Source organism: Ornithorhynchus anatinus, chromosome 4 (genome assembly GCF_004115215.2).
Source record: "Ornithorhynchus anatinus isolate Pmale09 chromosome 4, mOrnAna1.pri.v4, whole genome shotgun sequence".
Classification (NCBI taxonomy): Eukaryota; Metazoa; Chordata; class Mammalia; order Monotremata; family Ornithorhynchidae; genus Ornithorhynchus; species Ornithorhynchus anatinus.
This window is the reverse complement of record NC_041731.1, coordinates 48249402-48264935: the sequence shown is the minus strand read 5'-3', so window position 1 is coordinate 48264935 and position 15534 is coordinate 48249402. Positions and strand designations below refer to the sequence as shown.

The 15534-nt window shown below is 44.2% G+C and overlaps 1 protein-coding gene across 5 annotated transcripts in view; it reads right to left on the bottom strand.

Moving 5' to 3' along the window:
- RALGPS1 (Ral GEF with PH domain and SH3 binding motif 1) overlaps positions 1 to 15534 on the bottom strand; it is a 480822-nt gene that overhangs the window by 17655 nt on the left and 447633 nt on the right. For 3 of the 5 annotated variants that reach the window (XR_005659940.1, XM_029062600.2, XM_029062605.2), the window contains one exon: positions 11514 to 11594. The exons of the other annotated variants lie outside the window; for them this stretch is intronic. Coding sequence is in view for 2 of the 3 variants with exons in the window: in XM_029062600.2 (XP_028918433.1) it covers positions 11514 to 11594 (81 nt within the window). In the remaining variant the exon portion in view is untranslated. The remainder of the gene's footprint in view (positions 1 to 11513; positions 11595 to 15534) is intronic. 5 annotated transcript variants of the gene reach the window in all.

Sequence of the window (15534 nt, the reverse complement as noted above, 5' to 3'; positions counted from 1 at the left end):
TTCAACAGGCTTTTCCCAATTAATAACAATGGTATTTAAGTGCTTACTATGTGCCATGCACTGTACTAAGCACTGGGGTGGATGCAAGTAAATCGGGTTTGACACAGTTCCTGTTCCACATAGGACTCACAGTCTCAATTCCCATTTTACAGATAAGGTCACTGAGGCACAGGGAAGTAAAGTGACTTACCCAAGGTCACACAGCTTTGCATATTCTACAATTTGAACATTCCCTACTATTTGTAAATTATTTTCTGTATATCTGGACATTGGATTGTAAATTCCTTCTGCTCCCTCAGGACTCTGCACAGTAGAATCTTTTTGATGGCACTTTTGGTTGCTTGTCTGATGCACCTCCAAGACAAAACAAAATCCTAATAGCTCGTTCCTATCAAACACTGTTTCTCCCAATGCAGGTAACTTCAGTAATGTGGTCACTCTGAAATTGTTGGATATTTCCAGACCGTGGTGGAGGGGCTGTCCTGCCATTCTCAGGAGGGTGAAGGAGGGGTGTCTGGGACTGTATCTTGTCTGAAATAATCCAACCATCTCAGCTGCAGTGCATGTGCAGGCCCTCTCTGATTGATAAGTTACTTGAGCTACATTTAATTATATGTCTAGATTTGGTGGTTTATGGACCTCATCGATGAGAACTGGAACTTTATCTGAAAGTGCAGGGACAGAGGGAAGTTAAACGTCTGCCCATTCTCCTGTGCCCTTATGCCCAAAGTGAACAGTTCAAATCTCCTTACTGTAGTTTCTGTGGCTAAGGACAGACAACAAGGAGGAGTGAGAGAAGGCATCCTGCCGACTCTTCCCCCAGGATACAGAAAACAAGAGGTTTGGAATTGCTTTGTCCTATCCTTTTGAAAAAAATTTGCAATTGTTTGTAATTGTACAGTGCTCTTCATCCAATAAGTGTTCAATAAATACTACTGGTTAATTAATAATGATGGCATTTGTGAAGTGCTTACTATGTACCAAGTGCTGACTGCCCTCCTATGGAACAGTACATTTGCCATTCACAGAAGTCCAGGGAGTTTTCCAAAGAGTCCGCCACAGTGTTCATCGTTCTCACAATGACCCTTGAGGTAATGATCCATGCCAGTTATCCTGGGAGAATGGCCAGACCAGAAGGTTTTCCTGACTTCTCAAATGAGTTCCTTTTTTTATGGGGTCCCAGAACCTTGTCCCCTGAAGGTCTCTCTCAAACACAGTAATTTTCCCCATGGTGATTAATAATAATAATAATAATTAGGGTATTTGTTAAGCACTTACTATGTGCCAAGCACTGTTCTAAGGTCTGGGGTAGATACAAGGTGATCAGGTTGCTCCACGTGGGGCTCACAGTCTCAATCCCCATTTTACAGATGAGGTAACTGAGGCATAGAGAAGTTAAGTGACTAGCACAAGGTCACACAGCAGACAAGTGGTGGAGGTGGGATTAGAACCCACGACCTCTGTCTCCAAAGCTCATGCTTTTGCCACTAGGCCATGCTGTTCCTGAAAGTCCTCAGTCCCTATTAGACCACTCAATTCCCAGAAGTTGATATGGGTACATTAGTAATTGTGGTATTTGCTAAGTGCTTACTAAGTGCCAAGCACTGTACTAAGTGAGGGATTGATATGGGATGGTGAGCAGATTCCTTGGGTCTTTAAGTTCCGACAGCCCCTTCTCGCAAAAATCCACCCTCATCTCACTGTGGCAGGGGATGGAGGGTCAGTCAATCAACCGATGGCATTTATTGTGCTCTTACTGTGTGCAGAGCACTGTACTAAGCTTTGAACAGCTAGAAGTAGGGGAATCCTGCCATCAATGGCAGGGGCTCCTTATACAATGGACATCTCACATAGTGGACATGCCCCACCAAGAATCTGTAATAGTGACCTAATGTGAGCAGTGAAGCAGCTATGGAGGCAGCCACCTTGGCAACTGTTTGCTTGGGGAGTAAGGGGGAAGAGCAGATGCAGCGGCAGCTAGTGACCTGAGCCACCCGACACACCGACCCACACACTTCGCTCCTCTGCTGCTAACCCACCCACTGTACCTCAATCTTGTCTCTCTCACTGCCGATCTCTCGCCCACGTCCTGCCTCTGGCCTGGAACACCCTCCCTCCTCACATCTGACAGAGAATTACTTTCCCCGCTGCTCCAAAGCCTGACTGAAGGCACATCTCCTCCAAGAAGCCTTTCCTGACTAAGCTCTCCTTTCCTTTCCTCTTCTCCCAGTCCCTTCTGCATCACCCTGACTTGTTCCTTTTATTCATTTCCTCCTCCCAGTACTTAACACAGCATTTTCCAGCCTGGAAGAGCTCAAGAAAATCTCCTGATTGACAAATTTATTCCTTTGTCATTTATGTTGTTTCTGGGTATGTTGTTATTTTATCTTTCTTTATGTGTCTGTTGCCAGTCCCTCCTATCCCCATTTATTCTTAGATTTTGAGTTCTTTGGAGGTTGAGGAGTAGGTCAAACTCTCTTCCATGTCTTTTTTCCTGAATGCTTAGGACAATGTTTTGCCAGAGTAGGTACACAATTAAAACTATTACTGCTATTACTTCAGTTCCATCAATCAATCATTTATATATTTTGAGCACTTATTGTGTGCAGAGCACTGTCCTAAGTACTTCAGAGAGTACATTATAACACAGTTGGTAGACACATTCGCTGCCCACATTGAGCTTACAGTCTAGTTCCATGGTGCTAAGTCACAGCATCAGCAGCAGTGGTACTTTGGCCATTAATGGGTTTTGTATGGAAAATTATTGCATGCAATTTGCAATGTGCTGGGCCCCTGCTGGCGTATCTCACTGCCAACCCTTGCCCAAGTCCTCCCTCAGGCATGGAACTCTGTCCCCCATATCTGATACTCCAACACCTTCTCCAACTTCAAAACCCTCCTCAATTCTCATCACCTCCAGAAGGTCTTCCTTGATTAAGCCCTCAGTTCCCCCATCCACCCTCTCCTCTGCACTTTTGACTATGCAAAAGCACTTTGATACTCTTAAGCACTTTGATACTCAACCCAGCCCATGCCACTTAAATAACCTTATAATCTATTATTTCTCCTGTCCATAATTTATTTTAATGCCTGTCTACATTAGAGCTTAGAGTCTAAAATAGCTTCTTGGGGGCAGAGATTGTTTGTACCAACTCTGTTGTATTGTACACTCCCAAGTGCTTAGTAGAGTGCTCAGCACAAAGTAAGGTGCTCAGTAAATACCACTGATTGCTTGATTGGCTACTTGCTTGTTGCAGTCACTACCCTAGGGGGAACTAGATTGGCAGGGATGTAAGCGTGAGAGTGATCCTGAGCAAAGCATCATCATTTTAATCAGTCATATTTAGTGAGCGCTTACTGTGCAGAGCACTGTACTAAGCACTTGGGAGTGTATGATATGACAATAAACAGACACATGCCCTGTCCACAATGAGCTAACAGTCTAGAGGGGGAGACAGATATAAATATAAATTAAATCAATAAATTACCAATGTGTACATAAGTGCTGTGGAGCTGGGCGGGGGGATGAATAAAAGGAGCAAGTCAGGGTGATGCAGAAGGGAGTTGAAGAAAAGGAAAAGAGGGCTTAGTCAGGGAAGGCCTCTTGGAGGAGATGGACCTTCAATAAGGCTTTGAATGGGGGAGAGTAATTTTCTGTCAGATATGAGGAGGGAGAGTGTTCCGGGACAGAGGCAGGATGTGGGTGAGAGGTCGGTGGAGAAATAGATGGGATTGAGGTACAGTGAGAAGGTTAGCGTTAGAGGAGCCAAGTGTGTGGGCTGGTTGTAATCTATTCCTTCATGCAAGTTCTCAGTGAATCCATCATATTTATTGAGTGCTTACTGTGTGCAGAACACTGAACTAAGTGCTTGGGAGAGTACAATATAACAGAGTTAGCAGACATGTTCCCTGGCCATAAGGAGCTTAATGTCCTGAAGGCTTTGTGATTGAACCAAGACTTGTCTGTCTATGAGCTTCATTTGCATTTCCCAACCAGTCAGAGAGGCACCAAAACTCAACATGATTTGCTAAGGTGGATCTGTATGTTCTCTTCCCTGGACATTTCAGTGGAATTTGTTGGATACTAAAACTTGCCTGGACCAACAACAGTATGACTGAGATCACTGTCTTCAGTTCAGAGTTTGGGTTGAGATTGCCTCCACGGCAGTTGGGTCGAGGAAAATTCACATCAACTGGTTCCAAAACTAGACCCAAGAATCTCAACATTTTCTTTGTCATAAGCATTTTGTTTTGATAAATTATGACTTCCAAATTAGTTATATTCCTTATCCTGGACTGTGGTCAAAATACATTATGTGAATTGTGTCCAGTTTCACCCTGATTAACTCCAGTCCCTGCAGCTTCTCTCTGTTAAGTTTTAACCCTGATCTTCCAAGAAGAGGCAGGCTCCTGCACTTGTGATGCTCCTTTACTGATCAATCTTCCACCGGAAACTGTGGGTGTTGTTTCTGCTCAGCTATGCACCATGAAGAGAAGGTTTGTTGTAAATACTCTGGGGACCCTGGACAGGTCAAAAGGTTTCAGGAGAAGCAGCATTGCCTAGTGGGTAGAGCATGAGCCTGGGAGTCAGGAAGACCTGGGTTCTAATCCCACCATTGTCACTTGTCTACTGTGAGATCTAGGGCAAGTCCCTTAACTTCTCTGTGCCTCAGTTACCTCATCTATAAAATGGGGATGAAGACCACGAGCCCTCCCACATGGGACATGGACTGTGTCCAATCTTTCATTCATTCATTCAATTGCATTTATTGAGCACTTACTGTGTGCAGAGCACTGCACTAAGTGCTTGGAATGTACAATTGGGCAACAGATAGAGACAATCCCTGCCCACAGCCACAGCCAAAAAGGGGGGAGACAGACAACAAAACAAGTAGTCAGGCATCAATACCATCAAAATAAATAGAATCACAGATTAGCTTGTATCTACTCCAGTGCTTAATAAGGTGACTGGCACACACTAAGCACTTAACAAATACCATAATAAACTAAGATTAAAATTGAAAAGGAAAAAGTCCCTCAGTGAACCTCAAGGATCTTGAAACATTTCCTGAACTTCCCCATTGTAGAATGGCATTCTTCAGAAGCAAGGTACACATCCAGTCACCTATTCCTAGAAACCATCTTGAATTTTTATTCTACGGCAGGGATCTTAGCCTGTTAAAGAGGATCTTAGCTTGTTTACAGAGGAGCCTTTGCCTCTCAGTTTCTTAAGCAAGAGAAAAAATGAAACTCAAATCCCCTTCTGGGGATTCCATGAATACTGATTCTTTTACTCATTTCTCAAGTGGCTTCAGCATTTCAGTCCAAAGCAGCCTGAAAGCTTGATGCCCCCAGGGGTTTTGGGAACTGCTCTGGAGAACAATATTAAAATCCAGTATGATACTAAGTACTTTCTATACTAAGATTTGACTATTTAGACAGTGCATCAGTCTAAAGTCTTGGAAAGCTAAATATAGGATTATTCCTCAGGCAATTCCTTCCTGAATGTGCGTAATAATACCCAATAAGTGCCAGATGATCAAGCTCCTCATCTGAGTTGCTTGAGCAGGGTCATTGTAAGAACTGACTTTTTCTCTCTAATATGGGTTCTCTGAGCTGGGAGTAGTGCATGGAGAGAATGGTTGGGAGGAAAACCTTGAGTGAGGAGGCAGTGAGGAGTGGCCACCTTAAAAACATCAGTCTATTACAAAATCCTGGCAGTATTACCTTCACAACATCTCTAGAATCCACCCTCTCCTCTCCATCCAATCTGCTACCCTGCTGATCTAAGCACTCATCATTTCTTGCCTTAGGCAGGGAACATGACTGCTAATCCTTTTTTGTAGTCTCCCAAATGCTTAATACAGTGCTCCGCACATAATAAGCACTCAGTAAATATCATCAATAGATCTATTGATTACTATATCAGCCACTCTGCTGACCTCCCTGCCTCCTGTCTCTCTCTTCTCCAGTCCATACTTCACTTTGAGAAGCAGCGTGGCTCAGGGGAAAGAGCCTGGGCTTTGGAGTCAGAGGTCATGAGTTCGAATCCCGGCTCTGCCACTTGTCAGCTGTGTGACTGTGGGCAAGTCAGTTAACTTCTATGTGCCTCAATTGCCTCATCTGTAAAATGGGGATTAAGACTGTGAGCCCCACGTGGGACATCCTGATTCCCCTGTGTCTACCCCAGCACTTAGAACAGTGCTGGGCACATAGTAAGCACTTAACAAATACCAACATTATTATTATTATTACTTTGGTGCCAGGGTCATTTTTTTTGAAAAACTGTTCAATCCATACATCCCAATCCTTACCTCCCCACTCCTCAAAAGCCTCCAGTAGTGACCCATCCATTTCCACATCAAAAGAAACTCCTTACCACTGGGTTTAAGGCAATCAGTTCTCTCCCTCCTATATAAAGCTCGTTGATCTGCTACTACGATCCAACCCACACTCCACTCCTGTAACAACAAACAACCTCCTCTCTATTCCTTGATTTCATCTATTTTGCCACCGACCCCTTTGCCCTCATTTTCCTTTGGGCCCGGAAACCCCTCTCACTTCATATCCAACAGTCCACCACTCTCCTCACTTTCAAAAACCTCCTAAAATGACATCTCCTCCAAGAGGCCTTCCAGGCTGAGCCCTTCATTTTCCAGGTTGAGCCCTTCTGTGTCAATTATGAAACTTGGCTGTGTACCCCTTAAGTACTTTGACACTCATCCCAGCCCATAGAAGTTATGGAAATATTCTTATAATCTATTATTTCCCTTATCCCTAATCTAGTTTAATGCCTGTGTCCCTCATAGACACTAAGATCCTTGTAGGCAGGTATCACGTCTATCAATTCTGCTGTATTGTACTCTCCCAAGCACTTAATACTGGGCTCTGCAGCCAGTAAGTGCTCAATAAATTCCATTGCTTGCTCAACTGATTGATCAAGGAGTATGGAGGAATGGAGGGAGAGAAGTGAGAGGTTTCCAACTGGAGTCAAGTTATGGAGATGATGGAAAATGAAATAGAGGAGCAGCAGCAGAACCAGGAAGAACTGTCACTGTGTGAAGTCAGTGACCTGAACCCCATCTTGTTTTCCTTGAAGAAAGCTCCCAGTGGTCTAATGAGGGGCTGGAGAGGAGGGAGGAAGGGAGAGAGGCAGAGTATGACATTTTCTGAAAAGATGGTTGGAGATGGAAGAGATGCAGCCGCTCAAAGGATAATTTGTGGCCAGGCAAAGGTACCTCAAAGAGTTACAAAGACTATGTCATGTCTAAATCTGACAGCTCCTGTGGACAGGGACCATCTGTATCTACTCTTGTTATGTATTCTTCCAAGTGCTTAGTATAGTGTTCTGCACACAGTAAGCACTCAGTAAATAGACTGTGAGCTCATTTGGGGCAGGAATGTGTCTGTTGTTATATTGCACTTTCCCAACCATTTAGTACAGTGCTTTGCATAGAGTAAGCACTCAATAAATACAATTGAATGAAATACCATTGATAGATTGATTGATGTGGTGTGCACTGCATGTTATTTGGCATCAGGCTGAGGGACATGAATGTGTAGGAAGGATACCTTGTTCAAAGAAGTTTGATTTAAGCTTAAGGTAAGGAGTTGAATGACCTCCTAAAGAAAAGGTGGCAAAAGGAAAAAGGAAGATATTTGGAGAGACTCTGTAATCAGACCTCTTAAGAGATCAAGGCTAAAGACAGTGTTCGGTACAGTGCCAGGCACATAGCACTTTACAAATACCATCATTATTATTATTATTATTATCCTTTTTAGAAAGAGACTGGGCCAGTGAAAGGCATCAAACAATGGGCAAAAAGACAATGGGATGTCAATATCATAACCCATAAAGCTTGTGAAACAAATTTGGCCTATGAACCAGGGAATGCAAAAGTGAGGTAAAGCTGAGGTTTAAGGAGTAAAGGGTAAAATACATCCCTATTTGAGGATTTAAATACCGAGGACAACCTGTAACATTTTCAATATAGTAACATTATTTATTAAGTGCTTACTGCATGCAAAGTACTGTACTGAATGCTGAGATAAAATTCTTGGGTCGGAATTAAACAGAGTCCCTATCCCTCATGGGGCTCACAATATGGGTTTAAGTGTCACTTCAGCTCTGAATGTAATATCTTAACCTACTGCAGGTGTGATGTGAGGATATGAGTGTATAGAATTCAACAGCAAGATAAAATGTAACCTATGTGCAAAGCAGGTCATGCTGATAGGGAATGTCTGCAAATTGGGCATAACGGACTCTTGCAGAGGAGAGGCGTGGAGGAACAGATGGAGGAAAAGAGGGAGTCCAGGTGCAGTGGGACGTGGTACGGAAACAAAGAAAGGAGGAGGATCAGCCAGCAGAAAGGGCTCCAATCCAGGGAACAGAATTTGCAGAGGAAATAAAAGGAGTGGAATAGGTGGCAACCGATGAGATAGTGTATGAAGGGCACAGGACACTATTAATTTGAAAGCCTGTCTTCTCCTCTAGACTTTGAACTTCTTGTGAGCAGAGAACCTGTCTACCAACTACACTGTATTGTTCTCTCCCAAGTGCCTAGTATAGTGCTTGGCACCGAGTAAACATTCAATCAATAACATCGATTGACTGATTAACTGAAAGGTTGAAAAATGAATTGTCTATTGTAAAACTGAATGCAGTCACCTTTTTGAAAAAAGGTATCAACAGCGTAGAAGATTTCCCCAAAGGGGAAAAAAAGAAAACAAAGAGCAAATCAAAGAAAATGGAGGGGAGAAAAACAAAGCATGGGGAGGGTTGACTGAGGTTGGAGGGAAAGAGGAAGAGATGGATCAGCGAAGTTTTAAGCCATGCCCCATACCCTGTCCTACCTATTCATGGAAGAGTTCAGATCCAGATGGAGAGGGAAAAGGTCAATGACTAATTGATGGATTCACTGATTGACTGAAGAGGCTCCAGAGTCACCCGAAAAAGGAGGGAGGGAAGGAATGTGGAAAGAAGCAGAAGGGGGAAAGGAAGAGCCCAAAAGCAAGCCAGAGGTGAGGAGAGGCTGAAAATGACACAATTGGGGTTGACAGTTTCCACTGGAAATGTGCCCTTCACCTCAATTTTCTTGGGATGCAGTTTAAGGTTCAGGGTGTTATAGATGAAGTGGGATGAGTTGTCTGTCTAGTTCAAGAAACCAGAATGGAAACCCAAGAAATCATCAGGCAAGCCAAGAGAATGGGCACGATGCACAATGTTTTGCTCAGTCAGGAAGAAGAAATATTGCTGGGGTTGAAGTGTTAAGGGTTATGGAAGTAAGGCCAGGGAGGCCTTTTAATGGACTCTGGATAGAAGAGGAACCTTGAATGACTAATGTTCTCTATGCCACAGACAAAGATGTTAACTGCTAGTTTTTTTTTCAATGGTGTTTGTTAGGTGATTACTATGTGTCAAGCACTGTTCTAAACAATGGGATAGATACAAATCAATCAGGTCGGACCCAATCCCTATCCCACATGGGGCTCACAGTCTAAATAAGAGAGAGAACAGGTACTGAATCCCCATTTTACAGTCGAGGAAACTGAGCTACAAAGAAACTAAGTGACTTGCCGAGGTCACACAGCAGTCAAATGGCAGAGCCAAGATTAGAACTCAGGTCCTCTGACTCCCAGGCCCGTGTTTTTTTGCACTAGGCCACACTGCTTCCCACACTGTGGGACAATAGCACCTGTTTAAAGGACCATAAAGAGGGTCTTCCTAGGAAAGTAGCAGAGGGGATTTTAATTATTGTCAAGAGCGAGCCTCAGCTAGGAGCAGAGAAGATATATGACAGCCAAAAGCCAGAAGAGGACCCTTAAAGAAACTGAGGGGAAAGACAAATGTCACACTATGAGTAGGTAGACAGGAGGTATTGATACAGGCTCAGAAAAGGTTGCAAGTCACAACATGTAAGGTGACTGCTTATTTTGCTAACTATCCAATGGTTAACGTAGTTTGCACTTGGGAATGGGATGATATGTGCACTGGATCATATGGGAATGGGATCATATGTGCATGTGTGCATATGTGCATTGAGCATTTAAGTGCTCAATAAATACGATTGATTAATTGACTGATTAAAATGGGAAAGTACCCTTTTCAGATTGTGAGCCCCGTTTGGGACAGGGCCCATATCTAAATCCCAGCTGCACATTCTTTCCCAGGGCTAAGTACAGTGCTCTGCACATTAGTGCTTAATAAATATTATTACTACCATACTGCCGCAGCTCCAATATAGACACATCATGTGTCTCATCAGTTACAGAGTCAATACTTTGACTTCAAAAATAATTAGCGTGAGACTGATCAGCCCACATAATCGGTTTTTCAACCTTCCGTTTCTCCTTCGGGAGGCTGGGAGTAAAATGACATAAAACACTTATTTTTTCTCAGGGTCTGGTAAAAATTGCTGCAGCATTTACTACAATTCTTGGCATAGTGTGGCTTAGTGGAAAGAGCATGGGCTTGGAAGTCAGAGGATGTGGGTTCTAATCCTGGCTCCACCACTTGTCTGCTGCTCTGCACACAGTGAGAGCTCAATAAATATGACTGACTGAATGAATGAATGAATACTGTGTGGCCCTGGGCAAGTCACTTAACTTCTCTGTGCCTCAATTACCTGATCTGTAAAATGGGGATCAAGACTGTGAGCCCCACGTGGGACAAGCTGATTATCTTGTATCTACCCCATGCTTAGAACAGTGCTTGGCCCATAGTAAGCGCTGAACAAATACCATTATTAATAGTAGTAGTAAGCACCGAACAATTATGGCCATTCTTCTTCTTATTGTATGGGTCCATCTCCCTCTTTGCTAAGAAGCAGCATGAGTATGGGGCTGGGAGTCAGAAGGTCATGGATTCTAATCCCACCTGTGCCACTCGTCTGCTTACCCACAGCAGGGTAAGTCACTTCACTTCTCTGTGACTCAGTTACCTCATCGGAAAAATGAGGAATAGGACTGTGAGTCCCATGTGGGACTGGGACTGTGTCCAACGCGACTTGCTTGTATCCACCCCAGCACTTAGTACAGTGCCTGACGCTGTACTATAGAGAAGCAGCGTGGCTCAGTGGAAAGTGCACGAGCTTGGGAGTCAGAGGTAATGGGTTCAAATCCTGGCTCAGCCACTTGTCAGCTGTGTCATTTTGGGCAAGTCACTGAACTTCTCTGTGCCTCGGTTACCCCATCTGTAAAATGGAGATTAAGACTGTGAGCCCCACGTGGGACATCCTGATTACCTTGTATCTTCTTAGAACAGTGTTTTGCACATCATAAGCGCTTAACAAATGCCATTATTATTATTATTAACAAATATTAGGTAACAAATATTAAGTGCCTGCCACATAGTAAGCGTTTATTATTAATAAGAAGCCATGCCGATGATTTAATTCATTTTCCTACCACAGGGCTCGAAGCCTTTGGGGCTCTGACTAAAGAGGAACATACACATTTAGAGGAAAATCAACACTGCGTTCTCGGAAGGGCAGCTAAGGGCCTTGATGTACCTGTAGACACAGCTTCGCGTCCTGGGAGAATTTCGAACTGGAACCCGCCAGTTGGGTCCCAACGTGGCATACAAGCGCCCCCTGTTGGCAAATTAAAATGTGAGTTTGTTTTTAGCATGCAGACCGGAGGATAAACTCCAGCAACCCCATCCGAACACAACATTTAGTTAATATGCACACTGAAATTATACTTGGAGGCAACTGGGTGAACAAGAAAGAGGCCCATCTGAAAGTTTAAAAAGCACCTGAATAAGTTAGTTTCACACTTCATGTACATGCAGCCATTTCATTGAAAGGCAATATTAAAAACAATCCAGTTACTGGACAAAAAAACACCTCAATCCGAGTGTGGCAAAACTCCAACGAATTGGGACTTGCTAAATATTGAATATGTCTGGACTTGGAATACACTCAGTTCTGCTAGGATGTGTGTTTTCACTACACGTTTTGGGTAAAGTGTGACGCCAAGATCAGGGTACAATCTTTCAACATTGGGCCCTTTTCTGGATTTAGCATGACATAATGTCAGAAGAAACAGATGTACACAGCCCTGAACATAGGCTGAGCACTACAATGTTAATTTTCCTAACTCAGGGTTCTGCAAGAATGGAACCGTGCATCAGTCTGCAGAAACAAAATGATCATCAGCCATAGAATTAAAGTCATTCCCGACTGCATAATCAAATATTGAGGACACTCGATGATAGCGTTAACCACCACAGTTTTCAGGGCAACTTTTTACCTTGGGATAGAAAGCATATAAATGTCATCCCTCCTCCTACCATCTTAGGTGGAAAAGTGCAGCTCTGAAAGTCATTTGCCCAAGGTCACACACTGAGTGTGAGGTAAGGGGTCCTTATATCCTGACCAGTCTTATTCCTGCTGGGGCACAAAGTGCAACTAGTGATGAGTAAATGTCAATGGTGCTGTGCAAGACACCAGCATTATGCGCAAATCGCTAAAACTGGGTGCAAATCACTGGCACGAAGTCTCAGGGCTGAGGCTCATCTCTCGCTTCGGACGAGGCTCCATCATCAAGTCAAGGCACACATTTCACCATCATTAGCACTGAAGTCGAACTAAAAAATAACTCTCTTTAAAACATCTGCTAGGAAAACATCCCACCAGTTTGTGTAATGCTAACCCAAGCCATCTACTTAACCAAAGGGAGTCAGAGCTCATGAATGAAGAATTTAGCAAAAATGATCAAATCTGTGGGGGTGGGGGCACAGCCTCCAAGGGTGACACACACACAATTGTGTGCACACCAAACACACTCATACACACCTCTCTCCCACACTTCACCATCGCTGCTGCCACCACTTCTGTGCCTGGGCCATCATGGCAGTGATCACTGCTGCAACTGCAGAGAGGATTGTATCGTGGAGATTGCCGGAATGCTGGAAAAACATCCCATTGGCCCTGTTAGGCGCCTCCAGTAAACAGTTTGGTTGTGATGGTGGTGACAGCAGCAGGACAGTTATTGGGTCCCTCCTGCTACCCTGGACCAAACCAGAATGGTAACGGACCTTTCTGGGGGCTTTCCAAATGGCAGGCAGAATCCCGACATTTGGGAAGTCTAGTCTCATTAAGGCTCAGTAATCCTAGGTAAGAAACTAATTAGACTATTTTGTAAAAGAGCCTCTTCATCTATCTAAAGGCTGTGCTACACAGAACAAGGAAATTGTATCTGCATGGCACGGTTCTGGTTGTGACTAGACTCTAGGGGCTGAGTCCAATCCTCAGCATCAAAAAAAGATACCACCTCAGAGTTCAGCCTGGATTCCCTGACACCTTTATGTCTATTTGATTGACAGACAGATGACATTTCACACTTTTTCATCCTCTAACCACATTCCCCCGAACCAACCCCAACCCTAGAAGATTAGTACTCTCCCTAGGATTCAGGCAACTGACACCGGGCAGGTGAGGCTGGTGCAGGTGATGATCTGACCCCCAGCACTCTATGACAACAGTTGTCAAAAAGCCGAATCAACCCGGTGATAAAGTCAGCTCTCAAGAAATCACCACCTCACGGTTAGGACTGCTGGCTCAGACTGGAGCTCAGACTGGGGATTGGTCCAAATAGAGGAACTTGGGATCAGGACAAATGGTCTCCATTTGGATGGGAACTCCTTCTACCCTGTAAGAGATAACGGAGGGAGACAGAGTGTCTCACATCAGAATGACAGCCTCTAGCCAACTAGAAATCACTGCCCAGTACCAAGAGGATTTCAGCTCACAGGAGATGCTAAATGGAGCCCAAGGAGTACAGCTTTCTGTTCTAACTATATATTCTAGATACATGATAATGGTGAGGATTTTCTTCTTTATGAGGATAATAATAATAATAATTGTAGTATTTGTTAAGCACTTACTGTGTGCCAGACACTTTACTAAGTGCTGGGGTGAATACTATCCCTGCCCCAAGTGGGGCTCACAGACTCAATCCCCATTTTATAAATGAAGTCACTGTGCCCAGAAAAGAGAAGTAACTTGCCTGAGGTTACCCAGCAGACAAGTGGTAGAGGAGTGGGAAAACAAGGTGTTTGAGGAATGGGGAGATGTACAGAATGGCATTTTATTAAAATGATCTGGATAGGACAAGGACATATGGATTGGAGGTAGAATGATAAGCAAGGAGGTTGATGCAGTGATCAAGTCAGGACATGATCAGTGCTTGGACCAGTGTGGTGATTATTTGGCTGAAGAGGACAGAGTGGATTCTAGAAATGTTATGGATGAGTTTGAGACAGGATGTGGGGGTCAGAGTGAAAATGGAGGTTGAAAGAGAGAGAGGGTGAACCTGTCCGGAAGCTGGATGTGGGGAGGAGAGAGGAAGGAGATTCAGTTTGGGACTTTCAGCTCAGCAGCTCAGATCTGCCCCTCCCCGTCCCCCATCCCAAACTTCTTTGTACCCTCTGTTCCAACAGGAGACCCTCTTGCATCCCTTTCCCAAGTTTCTGCTTCTCTCCCTCCAATGACTTAGTTTCAATTCTTCAATCACCCTGCTCTAGTCAAACAGATTCTTTTTTTTTTCCTGTGTGGGAATGCAAGGCTCTGCAAAGCAACATCTGTCAGTCAGTTTACCTTAAGTAAAAAAGCTGAAAAACCAGGTGTTCTACCTGTTTTCACTATTGTGCCCTAGTCGTGAATGAAATTTACATATGAACATTAAGAAATCAGCTCCAAATCCCCATTTCTGCCAAATTTTAGCTCCCACGATTAGACCACAAGGAATAGACTCTGGCCACCTAACACAGTGCTCTCAAACAAAGACTTCTTGGATGCTGATTGAGTTCCTACTCTCCGTTTGGTTTTTACCCACAGCATTTCCTCTCCTCTCACAGTCCAGCCTCAGTGTCCATAAACCAAGGGGGGGCAGGAGGGAGAGATTCCACGTAAGCCACAATGGAGGATCCCTGGTGATACTTGAGCTCCACTTTGAGAAACACCACTCTAGTACCTGGCTATTCACTCTTGACACTTCCAAAGTTGAGAGAGAAGCAAACCAAAGTGACCTTTTCTGGCACCCTGCAAATTCCAGGCCATACATTGGTTGGCTGCAGGGTCCAGTACTAATCCAACTTGGTATCTGGAGACCCCTGACCTTGCCCTCTGGAGTTCTTGGGAAACTCAGGGGACCGCTGAGGGACCCCAGGCTGGAATGTAGCCACGAGATTGGGCCGCAGAAGTCCGGGCTGTGGACCTCTGCATGGGCAGACTTCTGTGACCCAATTTGACTCAGCTGAAGTTTGCTCGGGTCCCCAAATTAATAAATGAGCCTTGCCCTGGCCCATCTTTTTAAGGGATCAAAAGCCCTTCAAAGGTAGCTTTAAGGTACTCTCTTTTGAGAGAAGCATGGGAGGTTAATCATTTAAAACTATTTTTTGCTTCATCCAGGTTGCAGGCAGGCTGCTGGGTGTAATGGAGGGAGACGGGCAAAGCTGTTCCCAAATCCAAGCCATTCTGCTCAGCAGGACCTGTCACGGCCTCAGAGACTGCACAACCTGCAGCACTG